Genomic DNA, 23,068 nt, shown 5'->3' with positions numbered 1-23,068 from the left:
AAAGTATTAACCTCTCTGAGCTTCTCATCTAGACAGTGGGGATAATGCGCTCAAACTACTGGGCCGTGGTGAGGATGAGTCAGAGAGGGAGTGAATGGACTTTGGCTAAACCAGAGATGTGAAGTATTGCTGCCCTTGTCCTTGGGCACCAGACTCTTCATCTCAGAATTCTGACAGGAAGCAAACTGATCACTGGGGCTGGGGCAGTGGGACGGGCACTCATAGCCTCCTGAGTATTGCTTGACCTAGAGGAATGACCCCCAAGTCCTCGGGGGCAGACTCTTTGCTGCTGGCCATCGGTCTCCAGTGCACGCCCTCTGGCCTCTGTTGGACTAGGAGGCTGTGGCGTCGGGGATGACAGGACAAGGGTCCCAGCAGAGTGAGGGCCACCATAGAGACAAGGGCGCTGAGACTACCCAGTGCTCCAGGAGCGCCTACTGAAAAGTCTCAAGGACAGGCTGGGAGAAGAGGAGGCAGCAGGAGCCTTCCAGAAACCCAGAGAGGCTAGCAGCCTCACAGCCCCTCCGGATTCCAGGAGAAGAGGCCGTTGTGGAAGGGCAGGGGGTGGTCCGGCAGAGAAAGAAAGAGTGGGGAGCATGAAGGAGAAGGGCCTTCTCAATTCCTCGAGAGCCCTAAGAGCACTGATGCTTCTGACAAGCCCTGGATGCGGATGAAGAAAGGCCTGGACTGGAGGGGCCTGATCATCAAGCCAGGGTGGGGTGGCGGGCTGCTCCTCTCTAGGGGGTATGGAGCCAACTCTGTTCTTAGGAAGCTGTAGCTTCCCTGAGCTGGAAGGGATTTTAGTCCAGTCTCCCATCTGACACAGAAGCTTCTCTTAACACATCCCAGACCCATAGTTATCCAGCCTCTCCTTGAATACCTCGGGTGACAGGGAGCTCCCTCCTTCTCAAGGTAGCCATCTATACTGCTCTACCCTTAGTCATGCACCCTTCCATGCTCGAGCCTTCTCTAGCAGCCCTGAGCCTTTTCTCCCCAGAGCAGGCTTCCCAGAGGTCAGAAGCTGCCCCTCCATCAGCAGGACCACACTAGTTTTCTCTGCAAATTCAGTGCAGCCAGGGCTGAATGATTCCTCCCACAATCTGAGCCCAGAATTGCCAAAATCATGGAACCAGGCCCTCTATCATCATGACACCCCAGCCCCAAGCTGACGCCTCTCCATCCTCAGGGCAGCAGACCCCCAACCTCCTTTCTGGATGAACTAGACTTCCCGTTGGCAGGAGAGTGCAGACGCCTACCATAGTATGGATGCCAGCTGAGGGCATCCCCTTGATCCCGGGGGAGACTGCCGCCCTGAAGCTTCTTCACAGTTTGAAAGAGCTGGTCTGGCTGCTAATGGGAAAGCCGACCCCGTGCTGCATCAGGAGAGGCAGTAAATGCTGTGAGTCTGCGTGAGTGGCAGTGCCCTGAGGCAACCTCGGGGGCTGTGATTTCCACTTCCTGACACAGTACAAACTTCGCAGTTTATGCAGAACTAATGAAAGATCTCTTGGGTCTTGCCATTTCACCCACCAAGCACCCGTGAAACAATGCGGTGACAGCAGCCTCCTGATCACAGAGCCACATGGCGTGCGGAATGTGCTTCTCCAGAGTGATTCTTGCCTTTCCAGAATCCCTCCCCATCCTTGTCCTGCCTTTCCTTCCTGTCTCTTTTCTTCTCCAGGAAGGCGCCAGAGCCTCCCAGCTGGGGCCTGGAGGGCGGGATGGGCTCCTTATGGCAGGTGGTACCCTGTGAAAGACCTGGACCCGGACTTGAATTCCTGCTCTGCCACTTAGGACACTTTGGGCGTGCCTCGTTTTCCTCATCTGTTACATAGGAGAAGAACAGTGTCAGCCTCCTAAGGTGGTCTTAGGATTAGATGTGATGCAAGTCACGTTAAAGGACAGCCTGGTACACAGTAGGCATCTAGTAAGTGGTGCCTAGTATTAAAATGATTTTTATGTTATACAGTCACTGTAATGACCACCTCTGGGCCTCTGCTCAAATTGTTTTCTTGTCTAAAATGCCATTTCCCTTGAAATCTGCTGCTTGAAGGACCACAGTGGTGGATTAAAAATGGCCACAAAGGCTTTGCCACCATTGGACAAGAGGAAGCGGAGGCTGAGTCCCCAGCCCCACTGACTTGCATGCTTTGGCTGTGTGGCTTGCTTTGGCCAATAGGACTTCAGAAAATGTGATGCAAGGGATGTTTTTGAAAAGCAATTGAGCGTTGGGACTCACCCGTTTTGAAAGCTGACCTAGGCCTGCCATGCTGTGAGGAAACCTCTCTGCCCTACTGGGGCTGAGAGGCCACGTGGAGGAGAACAGAGGTACCCAGCCCACAGCCAGGGCCAACCTCAGGCATGTGGATGAGGCCATCTTGCCCCCTCCCCACCCAGCCTTTCCGCCCAACATCCCATGTGACTGCATCAGTGAGCCCAGAGGAGATACAGAACTCCCATGTGGCCAAGCCACAGAATCCTGAGAAAGAATTGTTTTAAGACAGTAAGTTTGAGATGGTTTGTTACACAGCAATAGATAACCGATACAATTACCCATTCACCAGGATTAAGCTCAGAGGCTGTCCCTTCTCAGTAGACTTCCCAAACTCCTCCCAACCTAGAATTAATCTCCCTGCACGCTCGAGCACACACACAGCCCCGCCCCACATTGACACAGCACTTTGCAATGGTAGCAGTTAGCACAGTCTGCCTTCACCAGGGTTATTTGTACAGGAATTCTGTCTCTCTGGCCTGTGAGCTGCCAGAGAGCAGGGTTGGGACCCTTTCATATTTCCCACCATGCTCAGAAGCTCTGCCTGGTTCCCACATACTAGGTCCTCAGGGGGGCCAGTGAGAACCTGGCCTGCCTCTGTGCAGACACAACCACCCAGGCTGGCGGGGGACACACTCCTGGGTCTGAGGTCCAGCAGGGCCACTGACTTGCCCAAGGCCCTTCCCCTTCTGAGCCTCTTCCTCCCCCAGGTGGAGACATGAACCCCTGTTCAGCCCACCTCAAGGGTTTCGAGGCTCCCGCTGGTATGTGTGCAAAAGTGTGTGTGCATGACCAAGTCCGGACCCTGTGTGCACTGTGGTGAAGCCCCACTTGGGTTGTCACGGGGTGGGGGGGTGGGGTCCTCTGCTCCACTCCTTCTTACCTTCCGGCCGTGGTAGCCCTGGATCCCCGGGTCTCCCTGGGGGAACCAAGAGAAGGCCATTAGAGGGGTTTTCTTGCCACCCCCTTCATGTTACCATCCCTCCTCCTTCCAATGACTCCAAATCCTCTGACCTCCACCTCCAGCCATCCCTGGAACAATAACAGGGACTGTTCTACTTCAGAATGAGTCCTTGCCTTGCAGAGGCAGAGGGAGGTGGGAAAGGTCAACTTGGCAGGGGCCCAGGACGCCTGAGGGTCAGTTACTGTTCTACCACGGACCCGCTGTGGCACCTGGACAAGTCACTTTTCCCCAGGGCTCTAGCTTCTGCATTTGTGAAATGGTTGGCTGCGATCAGTGCTTTGCTACTTCTCATCCCTAGAGCCGCAGGGACTCCAGCTTCAAAGGGAGATTCTGTTTGACATCGTGGGCTTCCAGATAAGGTTTCCAAAGAAACCGGATGACCCTGAAGGTCCTTTCCAGTTCTGGCCCCTTATGAAATGCTGTTTTACTGGGATGTTGTGACAGCGTCCTGGGCATCACTTTTCCAACTAGACCATAAACTCCTTGGAGGGCAGGGCCGCATCTTCCATGCCAGCCATAGCACTTGCTTGGCCTGAGCCCACAAAAATGCAATCCTTGCGGGACCCAATCAATTTCCGAGTGGCGTTTTTGGAAATGAGCCACTCGTGATCCTTCTCTCAGCTGAGATCCCCCTCAGCTCCCTTCAGTGCCGCCTCCCCCTCCCTCCTGCAGGGAACTCTCCCGCCCGTTTGATGCATCACCCAGAGGGCCCTCACCTTTGGTCCAGGAGGCCCAGGTAAGCCCTGCAGAAGCAAGAAAAAAGGTGAGTGGATTCCTCTGGCAAACGGTGGGGGCTCGTCATGTTTCCACTGGAGGCTGTAATGGGTTCTGGACGTGCTGAAGAACAGATCCAGAGGGTCCTGGAAGGGTATCTGAAACCTGCTGAGGGCACGTGGGGACAACAGGCTCATGTCCCTCTTTGGAGCCACATGGGCGCCGTGGGCATCTCCGCTGTGCTCGCCCACTGGAAAGTAGGTCAGTGGCATCATGTGAGATTGGCAGTGTGGTTTGGTCCAGATTCCCACCCACCCACCTCCTAACTGGAACCGCTCCCTGGAAAGCCGACCTTGCCCAGCAGAGCCTGGGTTTTGCCTCTGGCCCTGCCAGCCTGTGGGGGAGCCCTCTGTCTCCTTGCCCCACCCCTGGGGCACAGTGAGCACAGCAGCCAGCGCGGGGGAGGTGGCATGGGCCCCCGCGGGAGCCCGAGGGAGAAACAAGGGAAGGCGGGCTCCGGCGTGGTCTCGGGCGTGGGTCTGGACGGCAAACACTGCCTGGAGAAAACCATGATGCTCGAGTCTGGCCTCTTTCAGTTGGTTTAAAAACATGCTTTCTGGTTTTTCTCTTTATAAAAAACCTAACAAAGAAAACCACCTGGCTTGGGTTCAGTGATCGGGAGCCCAGTGTTTGGGCAAGGGCCGTCAGTAAAGAAGTGAATTTTGAGCCTTGTTTTTTGGTTTTCTTGGCTTGGTTTGTTTGGTTCAATTCCCTAAATTTCACTTCCTTTCAGGTTTTCTGTTTTTGCATCTAGAAACCCATGGAAGTGAGACTAACTTCCCTCCCCCGGGTTCTGGGGAGAAATCATGGAAATATTTAAAATTCGTTATGGGGATCAAGCTGAACAGGAGAGCTGGCTCCCAGCAAGTTAGGTTTTCACTCTGCTGGGCCGCCTTCTGGCCAAGATGGCAACCCTGGTCTGCCAGAGCTGTCGCCCAGCCTGGGGGGACCCTACGCTGAACCTCAGCTTTTTGGCAGCTGGGGTAGCTGAGGGCCCAGATGTGAAGCCAAGTGACATGGAATGTGGCTGTACTCTTCGAGGGCTATTTGGCAGGGACACCCTGACCCAGCAACTCCACCTTTGGGAATCTATCACCACGAAAGCATCAGAGATGTGCACATTTATGTTCAAGAATATATGGAAGGGGACTCATTAACTACTTTGTAGACAGACCCAGCAGTCCTAAAATCCACATCACAGGAGACTCCTGACTTAGGAAGGGGCATGGTTTACGATATTAAGGGAAAAAACTAACAGGATACAAACAGGATGTTATATTATTCAGAACATCATCAACGTGGAAAACGTTTATGTGCAGATCTAAGGAGAAAAATGGAAAGTACTCTCCACAATGTTAACGATGGGGAACTCTGGATATGAGAAAGCATGCAATTTAAGACTTTGTCTAAGTTTCAGATTTTTCACAATGAATGTGTGATGCCTTTGTCATAAGAGAGAAAAACACTTTTTTAAAAAAAGCCACGCGGAAAAAACATTATCAAACAGACTATGTCCTTAACCCCCATCCCTCCAGTAACTGCTGACGTTAGTCTTAGCTCTGGGTGGAGAACCCATTTTCTCCAAAGAAGTCCAAGGCCCTGCTAAGTTATTCTGCCCTGGTGCTTTCTTGCACTAAATTGGGCTGAGAAAGAGTCGGGGCTTGGCCAGGGCTTACAAACAGATGACTGGTGGACACTGGGACTGACCTATTGCCTGAGTGTGGTCTTGCTTGGAGGGGCGTCTGTTGGCCCCCCCTGGGCCCTCCCGGCAGTGGTCCAATCCCCAGGCTCGATGCAGGGCCCTCCTGGCCGACCAGACGTGTAACTTGGCTGGAAGGTGGCCCAGGAGTGGAAGCCCACACACACCAGCAAAAGAATGTCTGTTAGCGATGCCAGGCAGTCAGATGCCCCCTTGCTACCTCCATAGAACACACTGTGCCCAACTCAGGTTTTCCTAATCCTGGGGGTCAGGAGACAGCCATCAGAATGGCCCTGGAAACTTTCTTTCCAAGCTCCTGTCTGCTGAACCTGGGAGGGGGCGCCTATTCGTGGTGTCCTCCCTGGCAGGCAATGACTGGAGTGGAATACATGGTCTCAGGATGTGTGTTCAGAACCAGAGTGTAACGGGTGTGACAGGGACAGGCAGCTCCTGCAGGGGCCAGCCACATCCAGCGGCCTTGTCAAGTGTTTCTGCCTGTTCAGTGGGGACCCAGGTTCCCATGGGTTATGAAAGGTTTGGAAGCTTCCAGGGAATTCCTGGGACAAATCTCGAAGGAGAGGAAGCAGTGGAGAGTGGGAGAGTTACTTACGGGCGGCCCCATGGGCCCTGGCAGTCCTGGGGGCCCCAGAGGTCCACTTGGTCCAGGAGGGCCTGGTGGGCCTTGGATGCCGGCCTGGCCCTGTTCACCCTGAGGTTCGTGGAAACAAGTGTTAGAGAGAGAGCCCCAGGCTGCAAAGCGGTCCCGCCCCAGTGCCATGCACCCGGTGAGGCCCTGCCGTGGGCTCTGGGGGAGGCGGTGGTGGGGTGATGGTGATGGTGCTGTGGTGGTGACTACATGCAGGGGCTGGTGGCAGTGAGAAGACGGCCAAGACATTAGCCCCCAGAGGAGGGGCTTCCAGAGAGGACTCGCTGCGTCAGCTGCTGGTCCCCAGGGCAGAGCTCTGCTGCGGTGGCAGAGGAGCGGGTGAGATGCCCCCCCCCGCCCCCGCCCGACCGAAGGCCTCTTCCCAGCCTGCTCAGATGGCCAGGGTACAGCCCAGGTGGCCGGCAGCCTGGGCGTGTCTCGGGCCCTCCCTCTGCGTGGCGAGTCCACCGTCTCTGTGCCCTGGCCTCCTAACTATCAAACGAGAACAGCTGCTCCTTGTTTCCTGTCACTGCTTTTTGCTGTCTTTCATTATCTGGCCCAGAGGATCAACTGAGATCCTTAGGTCAGAGGCCACAGAATTTTGTTCGGCTCGCCAAATAACTGGGCAAGAGATTTTATGTAAAACATTTGGCTTGGTGGCTTCTGATGAAAAACTGGGAGCCCTGGCCAGCTAGGCCCACATTCCCGGGGGGCTGCCGTCAACTGGGCTCTCCAGCTGCCTCAGGCCCGTCCGCATCCCTTCTGCCTGCAGCCTGCTTCTGTCACTTATGTGATTTGTACCTGACCTCAGGGGACAGTTGAGTTTTGAAAGTGTAAAGTGCTCTGTGCCTCTCTGGAGTCTCTATTATTATTCCTTTGCCTTATCCCCCAGCCTTTGTCACCCACCGTGCATGTGCCCAGGGTAGACCCAGGGCCCAGGGAGGTAGGGGTGGGATCATGCTCCCCGGTCCATGTGACCCAGATCTTGGGGCTGAGGGCCAGCCCGAGTCATCCTAGATCTACACAGACCAATGTCATTATGTTATTTTCCACGTGACCTCTCCAGGGAGGTTCTGCGCTCAGCTCTTGATGGGGACCCAGCCCTGCAGACAGACTAAGGCAGAACAGCCTGGCAGGTGTGAGCGCTCCAGGCTGGGATGCAGGGAGACCCAGGCGGCCAGACTCCAGTCCAGCCCACCCTTCCCAGTGTGATCTCAGTAATCCTCTATGACACTGCTGCTTCCCTACGTGAAAAAGGGAGCTGACAACGCTTGCTGCAAACTCCATAGAGGAAAACGATGATTACAAATAGGAGCGTGCGACCTCACAACGAGAACGAGATTTTAGCAGCATCGGCTTGAATCGTCTCTCAGATGGGACATCCTAGGGCAGATGCCACCAGCAGTGCCACTCTGGGGCCTGGGCTGCGACCTGCCACACCCTCTGAGAAGCCACTTAAGGGCTCAGAGTGTCCATGGTGGAGAAGGCAGGTGCAGAAATGGGCCACAAGTCCCATTCTACAGAAGAAAAAAACTGAGGCTCAGAGAAGTCGAGCTCCCTAACCAAGGTCACAAGAAGAACTTGGGGGGAGCCAGGACCCAAGCTCAGAACTCCAGACTATTCCTATTCATTCCAAGTAAGCCCCCAGCAAAAACTGCTCACAGTCTAACTTTCTGCACTTTGGCAATGACTTCCAACACCGTCTGCTAAGCACTTCGTGTGTCATATAAAGTTTCCTCTTTCAACTAATGTTAGACCCAATGTTTAAGCATCTTATAGAGCCTGTGAAATCAATATTGGTTTATTGATAGGAAATGGACAAGCCTTTTTATGTCCCACCATGGCTGACAGCATAAAAACCTTATTCTCTAGGCAGAATCTGCAGCAGGCAGGACAGGGGCCCCTATTCTTCTCTCTCCTTTGCAAATCAGGTCAGGGCAACACAAAAAGTTCTGGCTCATCCACCTCTTGCTCTTGAAAAGGGAGGCAGCAACATGCCTCGGCCCCTCCTAATTTCTTCGTCTGTGAGGTGGCGATGATGCCATCTCCACTGCCGGGTGGCCCATGTCGGATTACATGAGATAACCCATACAGAATTCTCACAACACTGCTTGGGACCCAGCAAGGGCTCAACACATAGCAGCTAATGCAACTAAGGCCAGGAGGTGGCTGCTGGGGCTTGAGGCGAATGGCCGCTCTGAGAGCAAGGACTCGGCTCTCCTGAGATGGGGTCTGACACGGGTAGGGGTGGCTGAGATTGGGGTGGGCCTGGTGCTTCTCTGAGCTGCCAGTGGGCCCCCTGAATAGCCAGCCTTGGGCTAAGCGCTCGGAGCACATGGAGGCTCTCAGGATTTGGCTGGTGTAACGGGATATGTAGGCTTGGGTAGCACGTGTGTCACATGTCCCTCTGTATTTTTAGCTGTAAATTGGAGTGATTTTTCAGCCTTGTTCAGTCAGGTGCCTGAACATGCAGGCCCCTGGGCTCCTGAGTCAGGCCAGATGGTGGCTCCAGGCCCTGCTGTCAGGTTTTCAGAGAGGATCTCGGAGCCCTGCCACTTCCAGCACCCCTGTGGCCTTGGGGGTAACCCCTGACCCCCAGTGTAAGGAAGGCTACGGGCATGGGTGGCAGCCATGGAATTCCTGGCCTGGCATCAAGCTGCAATGCCTATGCCTGGATCCCTGGGTCTGTGGTCTCTCGTTCTTTGTGATCTGGTCCTATCCCAGCCTCCTTGGCTTAGTTAGGCAGGAAGAAGGGAGCAGTTGCTCACAATGATTACACCTGTCAGTTGTGGGCTACATTTCCTCTGCAAATTCCCTCGCTTCTCAAACTCAGGTTACAAGTGATCGGATGCTAAGCAATCTGCATTTCTAAATATAAAGGGTGTAGGTCCAAGTGAGAGAGCTCTGGACGTGGGGTCTGAAGACCTGGCTGCCGGTTCCCGTTCTGCCTCTTGTGGTTTGTGCGACCTTAGGTACAAATTCACCTCTCTGAGCCTCAATTTAATTCTAGCACTATGCCAGGAATTATTCCTAGTGCTCTACATACACAATAACCCTACGCAGTAGGAACCGTTATTATCCTCATTTTACAAATGAGAAGCTGAGGTGCAGAGAGGTTAAGTAACTTGCCCCACATCACACAGCTAATAAGAGAAGGAGAATCTGGGTGCTCTGCAATTTATTGGCTGTGTGACCTCAGGCAACTTACTTAATGTCTCTGAGCCTTACCTCCCCATCTGTGAAATAAGGATGATCATGCCTAATTCACACAACCACGGAGAGAATTAAATGAAATGAGGCCTGTGAAATGCATAGCCAGTGGCCGGTACACAGTGATGGCTGTCGTCAGTAGTAATGGTGGGGTAGTAGTCGTGGCTTCTGGGCCTGGGAGTTGTGTATTTCCACGTCTACGGCATTCGTGAGTCCATTTTTGTCTAAATTAATGTAACGGGAGTGCAGTGAGATTCTCGCTTCACCTATAGCCCCAGCTGGCCTGACAGGGACCAGAGACTCGCCAGCCCCTGGGAAGCCCCACGTGGTCTGGGAAAGGGAGGTGTCTACCTGGAAGGTCCGCCTTTTAATGACTGGGGGTGCAGCCAGCCGCACTGAATTGAGGAGAGGCAGCAGCTGAGGAGAAAGATGAGTTGGAAGGCCAGAGGGCAAAGGCCAAAGATCGCAGGGGTTCAGGAGGGTTGAAAGTCCACCAGGATGGCAGGGCGACCAAGAAGGAGGGAGGAGAGGAAGAGAGAAGAGAGATTAGCGAGCGTGAGGCACAGGAGGGAGGGCGTGGGCGGGGCGCTTGATGCTTGTGGGTGCAGTGCTGAGCTTGCCCTTAGATGGCACCCCATCCCTGGAAGGAGGCGGGCCCTTGGGGTACTGGCCAGAAGCACTCCCCGACTGGGAGAGTGGCCCCCCTGGCCAGACCTGCCCTCCGTGGCCAAGCTGGGTCACAGAGGCCTCCTAACATGCGGCCCAACATTGCACTGACAGCCCCGCTGGTCCCTGGTCACGGACAGAGGCTGCTGGGCTGAGGGGAGCAGACTCCGAGGCTCTGGCTTGGGAGCCACAGGACCACCCTAAATTGGTACTTGAAGCCAGGCTGGTGTGTGGCGACCTCTGGGTTCTTTTTTTGGCTAAACGAGAAGGGCTGGTGTCAGCGGATCTGGGGAGGATGGTCAAAAGCAGAGCCAAGCCCGATCCCGAGGGTGTGGCCAGTGTGGGCACCAGCTAAGTGCTACTGAGGTCTCACCCTGGGGCTAGTGGGCTTGGAAAATAGACACTGGACAAAGACGTCTCTTGCATGTTCAACCACTTTTTTGGGGGGAGGCAACTTGCAATCATGTTATCTAATGTAATTTTCACTTCTGGAAATCCTTGCTGTTTCCAGACTCTCAACCCATGGGTGCTGAGCGCTCCGCTTTCGGAAGAGGTTAGGACTCACGTGAAAAGAAAGATGGCATATAATCCACCTCTCGTCTTTGAAAGCATCGTGACTCACATGAGGCCACTGGGATGATTAGAAGCAGGGGCCGCCTGGGCTGAGGGTGCACCCAGCCAGGGACCTGGGAGCCCAATCGTGGCCTTTCCAGGTCATTGCTGCCCTCATGGGCGGCCCCATCCCTCCCGCTGTGGGGCCTGGGGACGTGCAATGTTGGGCTCTGCATCTAGGGAGCCTCTAAGCAGAGGGGCCTGGAGACCTTCCAGAGCCTACAAACCTTCAGGGTAATTATCTGGTTGGAGCGCAGAGCTGCTAGAGACCTGCTTAGGTACTCCTGGTGTGGGGTAGGGGTGGAGGTGGAGACAGGGCAATGGGGAGAGTGAGTGCCAGGCCCAGACACCAGCTCCCCGTCCCAGGGCACCCCTCCTCCCCCTCCCTCCCTGGGGATGCTACAGGCTGGAACAGGGGCCCGGACCACCTGGATCTTGTACCTTGCAGGCCAGGAGGCCTGCCACCCCCATCAGGTCTGCAGTCCCCTCAGAAAGCCAACAGACGCCTTGCCCTAGGAGGACCCTGCTTTCCTACCCACTTCCAGATAAACAGAAGGTGCCAGCTGCCTTGCCCTGCCCAGCGGCTGGATCCCCAAATCCACGCTCACCCGGCCTGACTCGTTACCCACACTGGCGCAGCCATACCCTGGGCTCCTCTGCGCCCTGTGGCCCTGTGGAGCCTTCTCTCCCCGCCAGCTCCCTCTTCTTGGGTTGCGCTGAAGAGCAACCGGCCCCATGCGTTCTCTCGGGGCTGATGACACACTGTCAAAGTGTCTAAGTTGTGTTGTCTTTTGTGCTGGGGGATGCTGTCTTTCTTTTGGGTAACATAACAATCCTGTGAGCCCGTCGCTTCAAATAAACACAGCTGACCTTCTATTATTGTATCAGGGTCAGGCTGGCCGGAACACCAGGGCCCCTGCTTCCCTGCAGCGCATGCCGCTGACAGGCTGGCTCTGTCTGTGCTGCTGCCGGCCTGTGCCCCCTGCCCAGTCTTGGCCTCGCCCCCACCCCAGCCACTGACGCTCAAGGCTGTCCCCGCCTTGGCCTCCCCCTGGCCTGGGAACCAGGGGTCAGAGTCTGAGTGGCCGGACCCTGCCAGCAAGGCCCTCCCAGCGGTCTTCTGGAGCCAAGCTGACCGACTCTGAGTCTGGCTTGTGCTTCTCTCCACACCCTCAAGACCACTCCCTGGCAGGGGTGGACACCCAGGGCAGCCACGCTGTGTGTGTGTTTGTGGGCACGATGCAGCCTATGACAGGGGGATGGACACCTAAAGATGCTCCACTGAGAGAGGCAAGGCCGATCCACAAAACGAGGGGCATTTCTCGGGTCCCAGCTCACTGGGGCTCCTGCACACCTTCACTCCCCCCCCATCCCCGAGAATGGCTCTCTGATGTTGGCACACACATCTGAGGGCTCCTGATAGGATGACAGCAGACTTTGGGCTCTGTATCCTGGGCTGAAGCAAGGGAAAGGAAGGAGCTGGGCAGGGCCAAGGGGGCATAGGAGATCATCCCAGCCCTGAAATCCCCCACTCCACTTGGAGGGGCTTCCTTGATTCTTAAAGAAGCAAAACAGAGACTTTACCCTTGAATTGATTCAGTCAGCCTCCAATTATCTCCCACCATGGAGGTTTGGGTCCTCTGAAACAATGACTAACCCCAAAGTCCTTCTGATTCCACCAGGGCAGGCAGATGGACACACACAAGCTGTCTCTCTCTCTCTCTCACACACACACATACACATACACACACACGCACGCACACGCACACGCACGCTGGGTAGGGAGCCAGACCCAGACTCACACAAGCTGCACAGCCTTACGGTGAAGGCCACGTGCAGAGGGGCACACAGCCAGGCGTGCAGAGTTCCAGATACACACACGCTGGGGGCTCGCAGGCCCAGCCCGCACAGGAGCAGACATACAAAGACACGCAGCTCTGCACACACACACACACTGACTGCCAGGCACACCCCAGGAGCTGGCCAAACACCCCAGCACCGTCGTGGCACCACTCGGGCTGCTGAGTGCAAAGGGGCGCTGTGTGCGCCTGGTCTCCAAGCTCTGTAGGGAAGAAGATGAGGCTAAACTGGGGGCTGCGCTCCAGGGATGGATCAGTATTCGGGGTTCACTTACCCGGTGTGGGTGCTCTCCACACTGACCCTGGGGAAGAGAAGGAAGGAGAGGAGGAATCAGGCCCTTGTTGGGGGGCTGTACCTCGGGGGCAACCTCAGGACTTGGGGACGCACCATGCATGTGCGTCACCCGCCTGCCCCGCTCTGTCTTGGGCTGAGCTCTCTCAGGCAGGAGAACTGATTCCCTCCCTCGAGCCTGGCTGGCAGCAGGCAGGTAACCTCCAGGGCCTGCCCGGACGTGGCTCCACAGAGCCAAGGGCAGGACTCTGCCGCCATACATCACATGCCATGACGGCAGAGTCACAAGTTATGCTCCGTGCCTGGCTGGAAGTATCTTCCGGAAAGGCTGACCCTCTGGGTGGGTCCACCCAATGGCTCTGAACAGGAGCCCCTGGAAGGGAACAGTAGACACCAAGGCAGGCTATGGGCAACGGGGCCCTCGGAGACGCCTTCTTGGAGCCGCGGGTGCCAGGTCCCTGCACCATCTGCCCGGGGGCAAGCCCAGAAGAGCCCCCATCAGAGACTCAAGGAAGCAGAGAAGGTAGGAGGCTGGGAAGAGGGCCAGGCCAGTGGTTTACAAACTGACACCTCAAAATCCTAGAGGCTCATGGAGGTGCTCAGGAAATACCATGGGGGTGGCAGGCAGGATGGGCAGAGAAAGAGGCTGAGAAGGACCAGGCTCCAGGCCATGCCTTCCCCGCAAAAGAACCCCACGCAGGGCAGCTTCCCTTCTCTCTCTCATATACCATGTACCACAGGGTACAGGGGATTCCCCTGGTTCTGTTGATAAAATCTGAAGTTTGAAAATAATCCTTTCTACCTGTTGGAAGGCTGCTTCTTGAGATGAAAATTCTAGAAAACCTCCATTGGCTTACCTTTTCTCCTTTTTGTCCTGGAGGTCCCTAAGAAGAGAAATGAGACAGTTAGAAACAGAGGCTAAGGACTCAGGGCCCAAAGCCTCTCTGCTGGGAAACATTGGGGCGAGGTACCCGCCAAGCCCTGTGGGGAGGTCAATGGCGCACAGAAGGCGGCAGAATCAGAGATGCAGGCCTGCACGGGATTGTGCAAGGAACTTTTTGGAAAGCCTGCAGTCCCGAAGGCTGGGCTTGGCCACCCACACCAGGTCTTCCGGTGCTCGAGATGTTCCAGCTGGCGTGGCCCGGCTCCTTCATCCACCCGTGGACATAACTAGGTGTGCCCCGCCCCCCGCACGCGGCCGCGATGAAGAACAGGTGCCATCCTTCATTCATTCCCGCAACCGCCAGCATCTTGTGGGCCAGCCACGGAGGAGGCTGCGTGGCCGCGTCAGGCAGGGCTCTGCTACTGCACACTCACGCCATGTCCTCACGGAGCCAAAAGCACCTTCTAACTCCTACCCTCTGAGGCCTTAGCATCAACCCCACTGAACCAGAAGGGCTTCTGGGGACACGGGGGCTGGGGCAGCGCTGCAGACTTTGGGGGTTTTGGAGAAACCTTTGGCCAAAGAGGAAGCAGGAAGTGGGCGACTTAAGCCATCCTCAGTTCTCTGAGGAGGACATGGCGTCCAGCTGGGTCTCTCAGAAGCCTGGCCCAAGGCCAGTGCTGAGAAGGCTTCACGCTCGGCCAGTGTGGAGGGGAGGGGGTAGGATGGCGCACCTTGTTCTGAGGATCCCCTCGGAGGCAAGGCTTTCAGGATGTGCTGAGTCACACCCGCGCTGGCCCGAGAGGAAGGCGCTGGCGTCACTCCATCTCCCGGACAAGGTGACGGAGACAAGACCCTGCGGCTCAGTGAGTGGTGGCACTGGGACCGTGAAGGTCCAGCTGTGTCCACTCTGCCACGCGCTCTGAACTGGGCTGGACCTCAGGGGGCAGGGCTTCTAAACTTGGCTGGAGCCACAGGCAGTGTCCCAGCCTCTGGGGCCCTGAGCTCCCTTCCATCTTGCAGGCCTTCCTGAGGGCCTATGAGGACCCACCTGCCAGGCCAGTCTCTTTGGGGTTTGAAGACCTCAGGATGCCCATGGACAGATCCATCTGGGTGGGAGGAAAGCCTTCTTTTGTCCCCGACTTGACAACTGGACCAACCCCCAAACTGGGAAATTCCTAGGAGGTTCGTGGGAAGGGACACGTGGTCTTTGGGACAAGCCACATGGCGCCCCAGCCCATGCGGTTCACTAAGTGTTTAGCATCAAGTTTAGCAGAATGTGACGCATATGGCAGGGAGTCAGACTGCAGGGGACCAGGCCACCCTCTCTTGGGACAGAGAGAGGGGTGTGATGAGAGAAGGAGGGCCAGGGGCCCAGAGGAAGAACCCAAAGGCTTGGGACTGCAGAGACTTGGAGGACTGAGTCCAGACGTCCCAAATGGCGGCCCATGGGACAATCATGGTCCCCAAGGTATTTTGTTGATCCCACACAGTTTTATTTCAATAAACTGAAATACTGAAGAGCAAGGAGAGTACAACAAAAATCTGAATTTCAAGTTTCTTTTAAGTATTTCAAGGTCCAACAACACAGGGCACTGATTAGCTCTTGAGCCTGCCCCTTTAGGACAGGTCAGGGCGATGTGCCAGCTTGGCACCTGTCGTGCTTCCTCTGTGCCAGGTACTGTTCTAAGCACTTGGTGTGAATTAACTCCTCTCGTCCTCAGCACAGCCCTGTGAGCTGTGGGACAAGCCGTGAATGCAGAGTCCTGGCTCTCTTTTACGCCACTTGGGGGGCCCGGGTCCTGTCTACGCCTTACATCAGATTCTCGGGGCTCCTGTGAGGTGGGTGGGGCAGAGGTGACCCCCTTCTGACAGGTGAGGGCACAGGTTAAGCATGTGAGGGTGAGCCCCAGCCCCCCATGTTGGATACCCAGCAGCAGGTAAACCATCCAGGAAGGGAGGCGAGTGGGAGACGGACAGGTGATAAACAGGCTAAGATAATTACACTAGACAGCGTGTTGAATTAATAGCTTGGGGTCCCCGTGCCAAGCCAAACAGAAGCCTAATGGCTCTGTGGCCTGTTGGATTTTGAAGGACGACTACGAGGTGGACGGGGGACCTAACACACTGATGTGAGCTCATGGGAGAAGGGGTGGCCCTACCGTTCCCTGTTCAAGTTAGTTCTGACCCCGGAACAGATGGGGAAGACTCACGGGGGGTGAAGTGGGGTGGGGCAGAGGGATGGCAGAAAGGGGAGTCCCCTAGAAGGGTCCCTTTCTTTCTAAACAAAGGGCCCTGGCAGCAGAAGGAGACACGGTGGAGGGTAAGGGCCTACCACGTGGGTCTCACTCCCTGTTCTGTTATTCAGGAGTTGTGTAACCTCAGGCAATACACACAACCATTCTGAGCCTTGATCTGCCCTTTCATAGAGTGGGGATGATAAGCTGTTGGGAGGATTACAGAGCAGTCTGCTGAGGGCCATCGCTGTTCCTTCCAGGGTGGCACGGACTGGGTTAAGGCTCTCCAGAAGGTGGGAAGGAGCCAGGAGGAAGGTAGGGGCAGAGGTCTGCTTCTCCAGGTCTGCCTTGTGCCCGGCTGGGGCAGGAGCGCCTGGAGCCCTGGGCGGCCCAGAGCAGGGAGCATGAGGAAATCAGGCTCAGGACGAAGTGCTGGATGGGTACCCCTCGGCCCCGCTGTGAGTTCTGGACGAGAGTGGCGGTTTGGGAACACTAGCTGCTAATTCTGTGTGACACTGGCCAAGCGCAGACGTTCTCTGGACCTCCCTTTCCTCATTCTTCAGGTGGAGAAGCCCCCCTGCCGCCTCTCCTCCCTGCACTGAGCGAGGACCTAGGGGGACGCGTCACACCCAGCCGGGGAGTGACCATGCGGCGGCCACTCCCGCTGCGGGGCAGTGGTTCTGTGGCCCGTGAGGGCTAGGCTGACCCCCGCACCCCTCGAGGGAAGGCAGGAAAGCTGGGTCTTACTGTCTCTCCTTTTGGTCCGGGGCGGCCCTGGAAGGAGAGGAGCACGAGTGCTGGGTGAGTCGTTTGCACCCCAGCCCCACCCCCCAGTCACACAGGGCTCCTCCCATGAACGTGTGCGTCTGGGGCCCGGTGAAAAGGACTGAGATGAGCAGAGAGGAGCTCTGGACGGGAAGCAGCCTCCGTGTGGACTTGGGCACGTATTGGGGCTCGACCGAGATGGAGACGCCGAGCGGCACACAGGAGGCGCCCTGCGGGGCTGGGGGCAACGGCGCGAGCCAGAGCTCTCCAGCCCTCTCCTCTCCCGCGGCCTCCTTGCCTCACTGCCTTCCAGCCCCTTCCAGGAGGCCCTGGAATCAGCAGATTCTAGGACGGCTCTTGCTCCAGATACTGAGTGCGCAGCTTGGAGGCCGTGGACTTGTGCCCAGGGGAGGCTCATGGGGGACAGGGCAACTCCTTCAAATGGCCTCTCCTCCCCTTCCCACTGGCAACGACTTTCCGCCCCAAGAACGTTCATTTTATCTGAAGCGTCTTCCAAGGAGTCGGAGTCTCGCAGAAGGACTAGGAGACCCTGGGTTCGTGACCTGGACTAAGTGGGGGGAGCCCATAGCCCGAGAGGGTCCACTCACCGGTTTGCCGTCAAGCCCAATGGGACCCTGAAAGAGAAAGAGGCCAGAGGTAAAGACTGAGCATCACAGCTGTCCTGGCAGAGAGGCAGCCTGGGAGGCAGTTAAGGGCACAGGTCCTGCACTGTAACGAGTTAGGGTTCACATCTCTGCTTCACCACTTGCTGTTATGAGACCATGGGTAAGCTTAAACCTCGCTGTCCCATTCTAAAGTGGGGAGTAAAAGAATCTCCCATGAGGGGTCTTTGGGAGTGAACGAGATGCCCCCTGCCCCGTGCTGGCACGAGGGAGAACCTGACGGGTGGCAGTCGCCATGGCGTCAAAGTCCTTTTCACCTCTAGTGGAAAGTGGAGGGCGTGTTCCTGGAAAGCAGGGCTGGCCAGCGCCGAGGCCTGCGGGAAAGGGGGAGCTGGCTGCTCCCTGACCGCCTCTCATAATCTGTCTTAGGCCTTAGGCAGGGCTCCCAGGACATCCAGATGGCCACATGACTGCCCCCAGCAGGCGGATCTGCTCTCAGAGCCAGGTCAGAGGTGGCCTCCGAGTGGTGCGTCATCTGCCCCACGGTCCAGGGTCCTGTGGCTTCACAGCCTGTCCTGTCTGCCACCCCTGCAGTTCCGTGTTGGTGTCCCTGTCCCCTCCTGCACTGTAGCCGAGCGCTGGGCTACTCTCCTCAGTTACTCTCCACGAAAGGCTGCAGGAGAGGGTCCTTACCGATGGGAATGTGGAATGGCAAAAGCAGTTTGAGGGCCGGCCCTGCCTGAAGTTTAACACAGCCAGGCCCAGGAGTCGCCAGGGGGCACAGCTGACCAGTCCTCTCCACTTACCGGAAATCCAGGAAAACCTCGAGTGCCCGGCTGACCCTGAAAAGAGCAGGAGAGGAGTGAGTGTGGGCGAGGAGGAGAGGAAGCCACACCTTAGTCCCCCGTTCACCTTGGCTCCCAGAGGATCAGTGGTTTCCCTCCCACTCCTCTGTGATCATCCGTGAGAGACACAGGCTGGGAGGCAGGATGGAGAAAGGAGATGGACCATCATAGGAAATCTCCTCCAGGGAGTGGGGTGGGGAAGGGAAAAGCAAGTGGCCAGCATCCTTTGGGTTTTTCTGGGAAGTAGCCTCCCAGAGCTCCTCACTGCCCACCCAGATGCTCTGAACCTCGGCATGGGAATGGGATGGAGAGCAAGGACAATGGGGACAGCCTACAGCACGCTGAACTCCTGGACTGGGATTGTCTAAGTCTGCTTCATCTACACATTGTTCATGGTCACCTATCTAACGATGGTTTGGATATCAGAAATTGGCCTTTGGAATGTGTTTTCAGACCAGAACAGGTCGGATTGCCCACTGTCCTCTCGCCCTGGCTAATAGGGCTCTCCTGGTTGGGTAATCTCTGGGTCCCCCAATCTTTGTGGGATGCAGAGCGATCATGTCCATTTTTCCGGAGGTACAGAGTGCACAGATCTCGGTATTCAGGTTGGAGATTAGAAGCAGGTTCACTGGCCAGATTCAGGACAAAAGAGAAGTGCGGAGGTGAGAAGAAGCCTGAGGCTGTGCAGACCCAGGGCTGGAACGGGCTGACCAGGAGGTCCAGGGTGATGGAGAGCTAAGAAACCTGGGTCCTGTCACTCCGCTTCTCAAGAACCAGCAAGGGTTCTCTTCTGCTCACATGTCATTCAAGGTCAGCCTCACTCTCATCCTGATGCACCATTTTAGCTCCTTTCCTGCCTCATCTTCCTACCTACTCTCTGCTTGGGCACCCTGGCTCACCTGCCTTCCAGTGGACACATCGCACCTTTCACACGATTAGCTGTCAGCTTGAAGTCTCCCCTTGACTGAGATGGCCTCAGTCTCTTCCCGAGCTTGGGGTTTTGACTCTGGTAGCCTGAGTTCTAATCGTGTCTCCACTGCCACCAATGGCTCTGTGACTCTGAGCAAATGGCTTAAGCTCCCCGTGCATCAGTCTCATCTATAGAGTGGGGATAACTGTATGAACTCATAGGGTCGTTCAGCTATATTTGCAAAGCCTATTGAAATGGTAGCTGCCATCATCAGGTGTTTGTTAAACTGAACTGAACCTAGGAGCACCAGAATAAAGCAAGGTTGTCTTTGATCCAATGTCTTAGGATCAATGGAGGTTTGTCCTTGCCAAGCAGTAGTTTCGGAATTGGCCCTTATCCAGAGGAAGATTCCTCTGGGTCCAACTGCTGTAAACCTGAAACACCCCCAGGCTGCTTGGGTCTTCCTTGAAGCTGTGGACATGGATGCCTAGAGGCCTCTGTTCAGGGGATATGCTCAGGGGACAAGGCTGGGTGGGATGGGGTCCCTGCTGCCAGGGTCCAGGCAGGGAACCAGCTGGAGCATGCTGTGGGCCCGGGATGGGCTTGTGGGAAGCATCCCAGAGGGCAAGAGCGTGGAGATGCCACTCATGTACCAGAAGGGCCCCAGGCCTCTCTCCTCTCAAGGATAAGTGATGCTAAGAATAGCACTAAGAAGAAAACCTGGAAACCACCCAGTGTAAACTTCCAGCTACGCTGAATGCTGAGAGGCCTGAAGAAAAGGTCAGGAGGAGAGGATTCCAAGAAACATCTTCAAGTCCCACTCTGGGTAATGTTTACATGGTACGGATAATCCCATGGTTTGCTAATTACAGAGCTGTCCCTGGTAGCAGGACGCATCTCTCCCACCCAGAGCCAAAGCCAGGGCTAACCAAAGCTTTTTCAGGGATCTTGGGAAGAATGTTGTCATTGACCAAATGGAAACTGGGACTCTACTTCCTGGAGAGGTCGGGCCTTGGTGAGGCACTTGGAGAGGCTTGGAAATGGATCTTAGTTTCCATGTCTTCATATCTATACTGAAGGTGGACATCTCTTCCAATGTTTGTTGACCCATCCTATTTATTTGTGAACTGCCTGTTTGTATTCTTTACCAATAATTCCTACTACATTTATCTTTTTCCTACTGATTTGAGTAGAGCTCTTTGTCAAGAATAGTAACTGAGAGTCATATGTGTTGCAAATATTCTTTCCAATTTGGCATTTATCTTTTTTATGGTATATTTTCTGCCGTGTGGAAGTTCTACATTTATGCCGACAAACATATCAATCTTTTCCTATGGCTTCTGGGTTTTAGGTCATGTTTTTAAAATTAATTAATTAATTAATTAATTTTTGGCTGTGTTGGGTCTTCATTGCTGCGCACAGGCTTTCTCTAGTTGAGGCGAGCGGGGGCTACTCTTCGTTGCGGTGCGCAGGCTTCTCATTGTGGTGGCTTCTCTTGTTGCAGAGCACAGGCTCTAGGCAGGTGGGCTTCGGGAGTTGTGGCACACAGGCTCAGTAGTTGTGGCTTGCGGGTTCTAGAGCGTAGGCTCAGTAGTTGTGGCGCATGGGCTTAGCTGCTCCGTGGCATGTGGGATCTTCCTGGACCAGGGCTCGAACCCGTGTCCTCTGCATTGGCAGGCGGTGGATGCTTAACCACTGCACCACCAGGGAAGTCTTTAGGTCATGTTTTGAAGGGACTTCCTCAGTTCAGAATTATAAATGTTTGCTCATGCTTTGTCCTCATATTTTATGGCTGCATGTTTTACATCTGAGTATTTTGTTCATTTGAAATTTACTCTGCTTTCTAAACTGTTTGTCAGTTGTCTCAGCATCATTTCCTGAACAATCTATCTTCTCTTTCTATTGTGAAATGAAGCCTTTATCATGGACCAAATTCCCAGATGCGTTTGACTTTACTTCTGTTCTATTTGTTGTTTTAATTGCTCTGTTTCTATAATACGTTTTGATGGCTGGTAGAACAACTAAACCCCTCCTCCCCTACCCCCCTTACTCTATGTTTCAAAAAGTTTCTGAAATTCTCATAACTTTTATTTTTCCAAATGAAATTAAATGTTATTTTGTTGGACTCCTAACTCCACCCCCCAGATTCATGGGTATTAGGATCATGTTAAAATTGTGGATAGATTTTTTTGTAGATTAATTTACAGATTAATGTTATATCCTTCTATACAAGAACAAGGGAAATAAGCTTTACACTGCTCTCTAAAATCTCTTCCTTTAATTCGAGGCCAGGGAAGAGAGGGAGCGAAGTGCATCCCTGTTTTTCGGAAGTGGACCTACGTCTACTCCTCCCTACCTTCCTCCTGCCTGCACTTGTGTGGGGTAAAGCAACACAGACAAACTGAAGTTTCTGGTAGGAAGGACGCTACCAGGAGCTCTCCCTTCCCTCTTATCTAACCCCTGAAAGAGGGTCAGTCGTGGATCTGTCCAGAGCCTGCCTTATTCTACCTCCGCTACCCCAAGTCAGTGCTGGCTATCTTTTAAACGAGACTCTGCTGGTAAATGCTTAATCACGTTGGGGAGAGTGGGGGAGGAGAGCCCTGCTTTGTACAGCATTTGCCAATTTCTGTAAATCTGTGATTCTGTAAATACTCCCACCACAGCCCGTTTTAAGCTTGAAAAGTGATGTCACTGAACGCAGAGTTGGGAAAGGGTGTGTATGACCCACCCTCGTGAGCCGCCTCCACTCCCTCTGACCTCCGGCAGCAAACGGAAGGCCAAACATTACAAGGACGTCCCAAATCTATCACCTTCAGATTGATCTCATCTGCCCCCGCAAAATCTGCTTCTCTCCCTTTGGGGAAGGGCACTGCCAGGCACTCCGCTACTCAAGTCCGAAAGGTGGGGTCACCTTGAACTCCTCTTTCTCCGTCAATCCCCATTTTTATCATCACTAAATTCCGTCAGTTCCCCTTCCAACATATCTCGCCAGTCCAGCCCTCCCACCAGCCCCACTGACTGTGCTCCAGTCCAGGCCTTGACGATTACAAGTCCCTTTCTGCCAGCCCCGTACCTGCAGCCTCTTCTAAGCATGCTCCGTGCTGGAGCAGGAAGGATCAGGGAGCTTTTTTTTTTTTTTTTTTTTTGCGGTACGCGGGCCTCTCACTGTCGTGGCCTCTCCCGTTGCGGAGCACAGGCTCTGGACCCGCAGGCTCAGCGGCCATGGCTCACGGGCCCAGCCGCTCCGCGGCATGTGGGATCTTCCCGGACCGGGGCACAAACCTGCGTTCCCTGCATCGGCAGGCATACTCCCAACCACTGCGCCACCAGGGAAGCCCCTGGGGAGCTTTTTAAACTGCAAGTCTGATCGTGTTCCTCCTCAGCAGAACACAACCCAAGGGGTCTGCACTGCCCTCGGGGTAAAATCCTGACTCCTGAACATTGTGTCCTTCATGATCGGGCCCTTGCTTACCTCGCCAACCTCTCTCTCACCATCCTTGCTCTTGCTTTGCTCTGGAAAGAACTTTCCCCATTTCTCCGGTAGTTTACGGGAACCGCTCCTGCCTTGGAGTTTCAGCACTCCTCCCCAGCCTTGGTACCTGGGACCTCTGTTCCTCCTTGATCACAGTTTAGTTACCTCTTCCTCCCGGCAGCCTTCCCTGCCTGCCCTCACCCCAAGTCAGGTGTCTCCTCATCTTCCACAGCTCCCTAACCATCCCCAGCTGAGCGCTGACTGTCTGTACTATAATCACTATGGGATGGCTTCTCTCTGCAAAGGGGCAAGCGGGCTGCAGTCAGGTTTTCATCTTCT

At 55.0% G+C, this 23,068-nt stretch overlaps 1 protein-coding gene across 23 annotated transcripts in view; it reads right to left on the bottom strand.

The window, feature by feature from the left end:
• Positions 1–23,068, bottom strand: part of COL13A1 (collagen type XIII alpha 1 chain) — a 159,555-nt gene that overhangs the window by 45,754 nt on the left and 90,733 nt on the right. For 17 of the 23 annotated variants that reach the window (XM_029245688.1, XM_029245689.1, XM_029245666.1 and 14 more), the window contains 9 exons: positions 18,309–18,344; positions 17,488–17,514; positions 16,862–16,888; positions 13,852–13,878; positions 12,978–13,004; positions 11,071–11,127; positions 6,320–6,418; positions 3,953–3,979; positions 3,156–3,191 (listed from right to left, as the gene is read on the bottom strand). In XM_029245688.1, coding sequence (XP_029101521.1) covers positions 3,156–3,191; positions 3,953–3,979; positions 6,320–6,418; positions 11,071–11,127; positions 12,978–13,004; positions 13,852–13,878; positions 16,862–16,888; positions 17,488–17,514; positions 18,309–18,344 — 363 coding nt within the window. The remainder of the gene's footprint in view (positions 1–3,155; positions 3,192–3,952; positions 3,980–6,319; positions 6,419–11,070; positions 11,128–12,977; positions 13,005–13,851; positions 13,879–16,861; positions 16,889–17,487; positions 17,515–18,308; positions 18,345–23,068) is intronic. The other 6 variants (XM_029245667.1, XM_029245673.1, XM_029245675.1 and 3 more) reach the window with 3 other exon arrangements.

This window comes from Monodon monoceros, unplaced genomic scaffold (genome assembly GCF_005190385.1).
Source record: "Monodon monoceros isolate NGI ecotype Baffin Bay Population unplaced genomic scaffold, NGI_Narwhal_1 Super_Scaffold_4, whole genome shotgun sequence".
Lineage (NCBI taxonomy): Eukaryota > Metazoa > Chordata > Mammalia > Artiodactyla > Monodontidae > Monodon > Monodon monoceros.
Note: the sequence above shows the minus strand (reverse complement) of the source record. Positions and strands in the feature narration are given on the sequence as shown.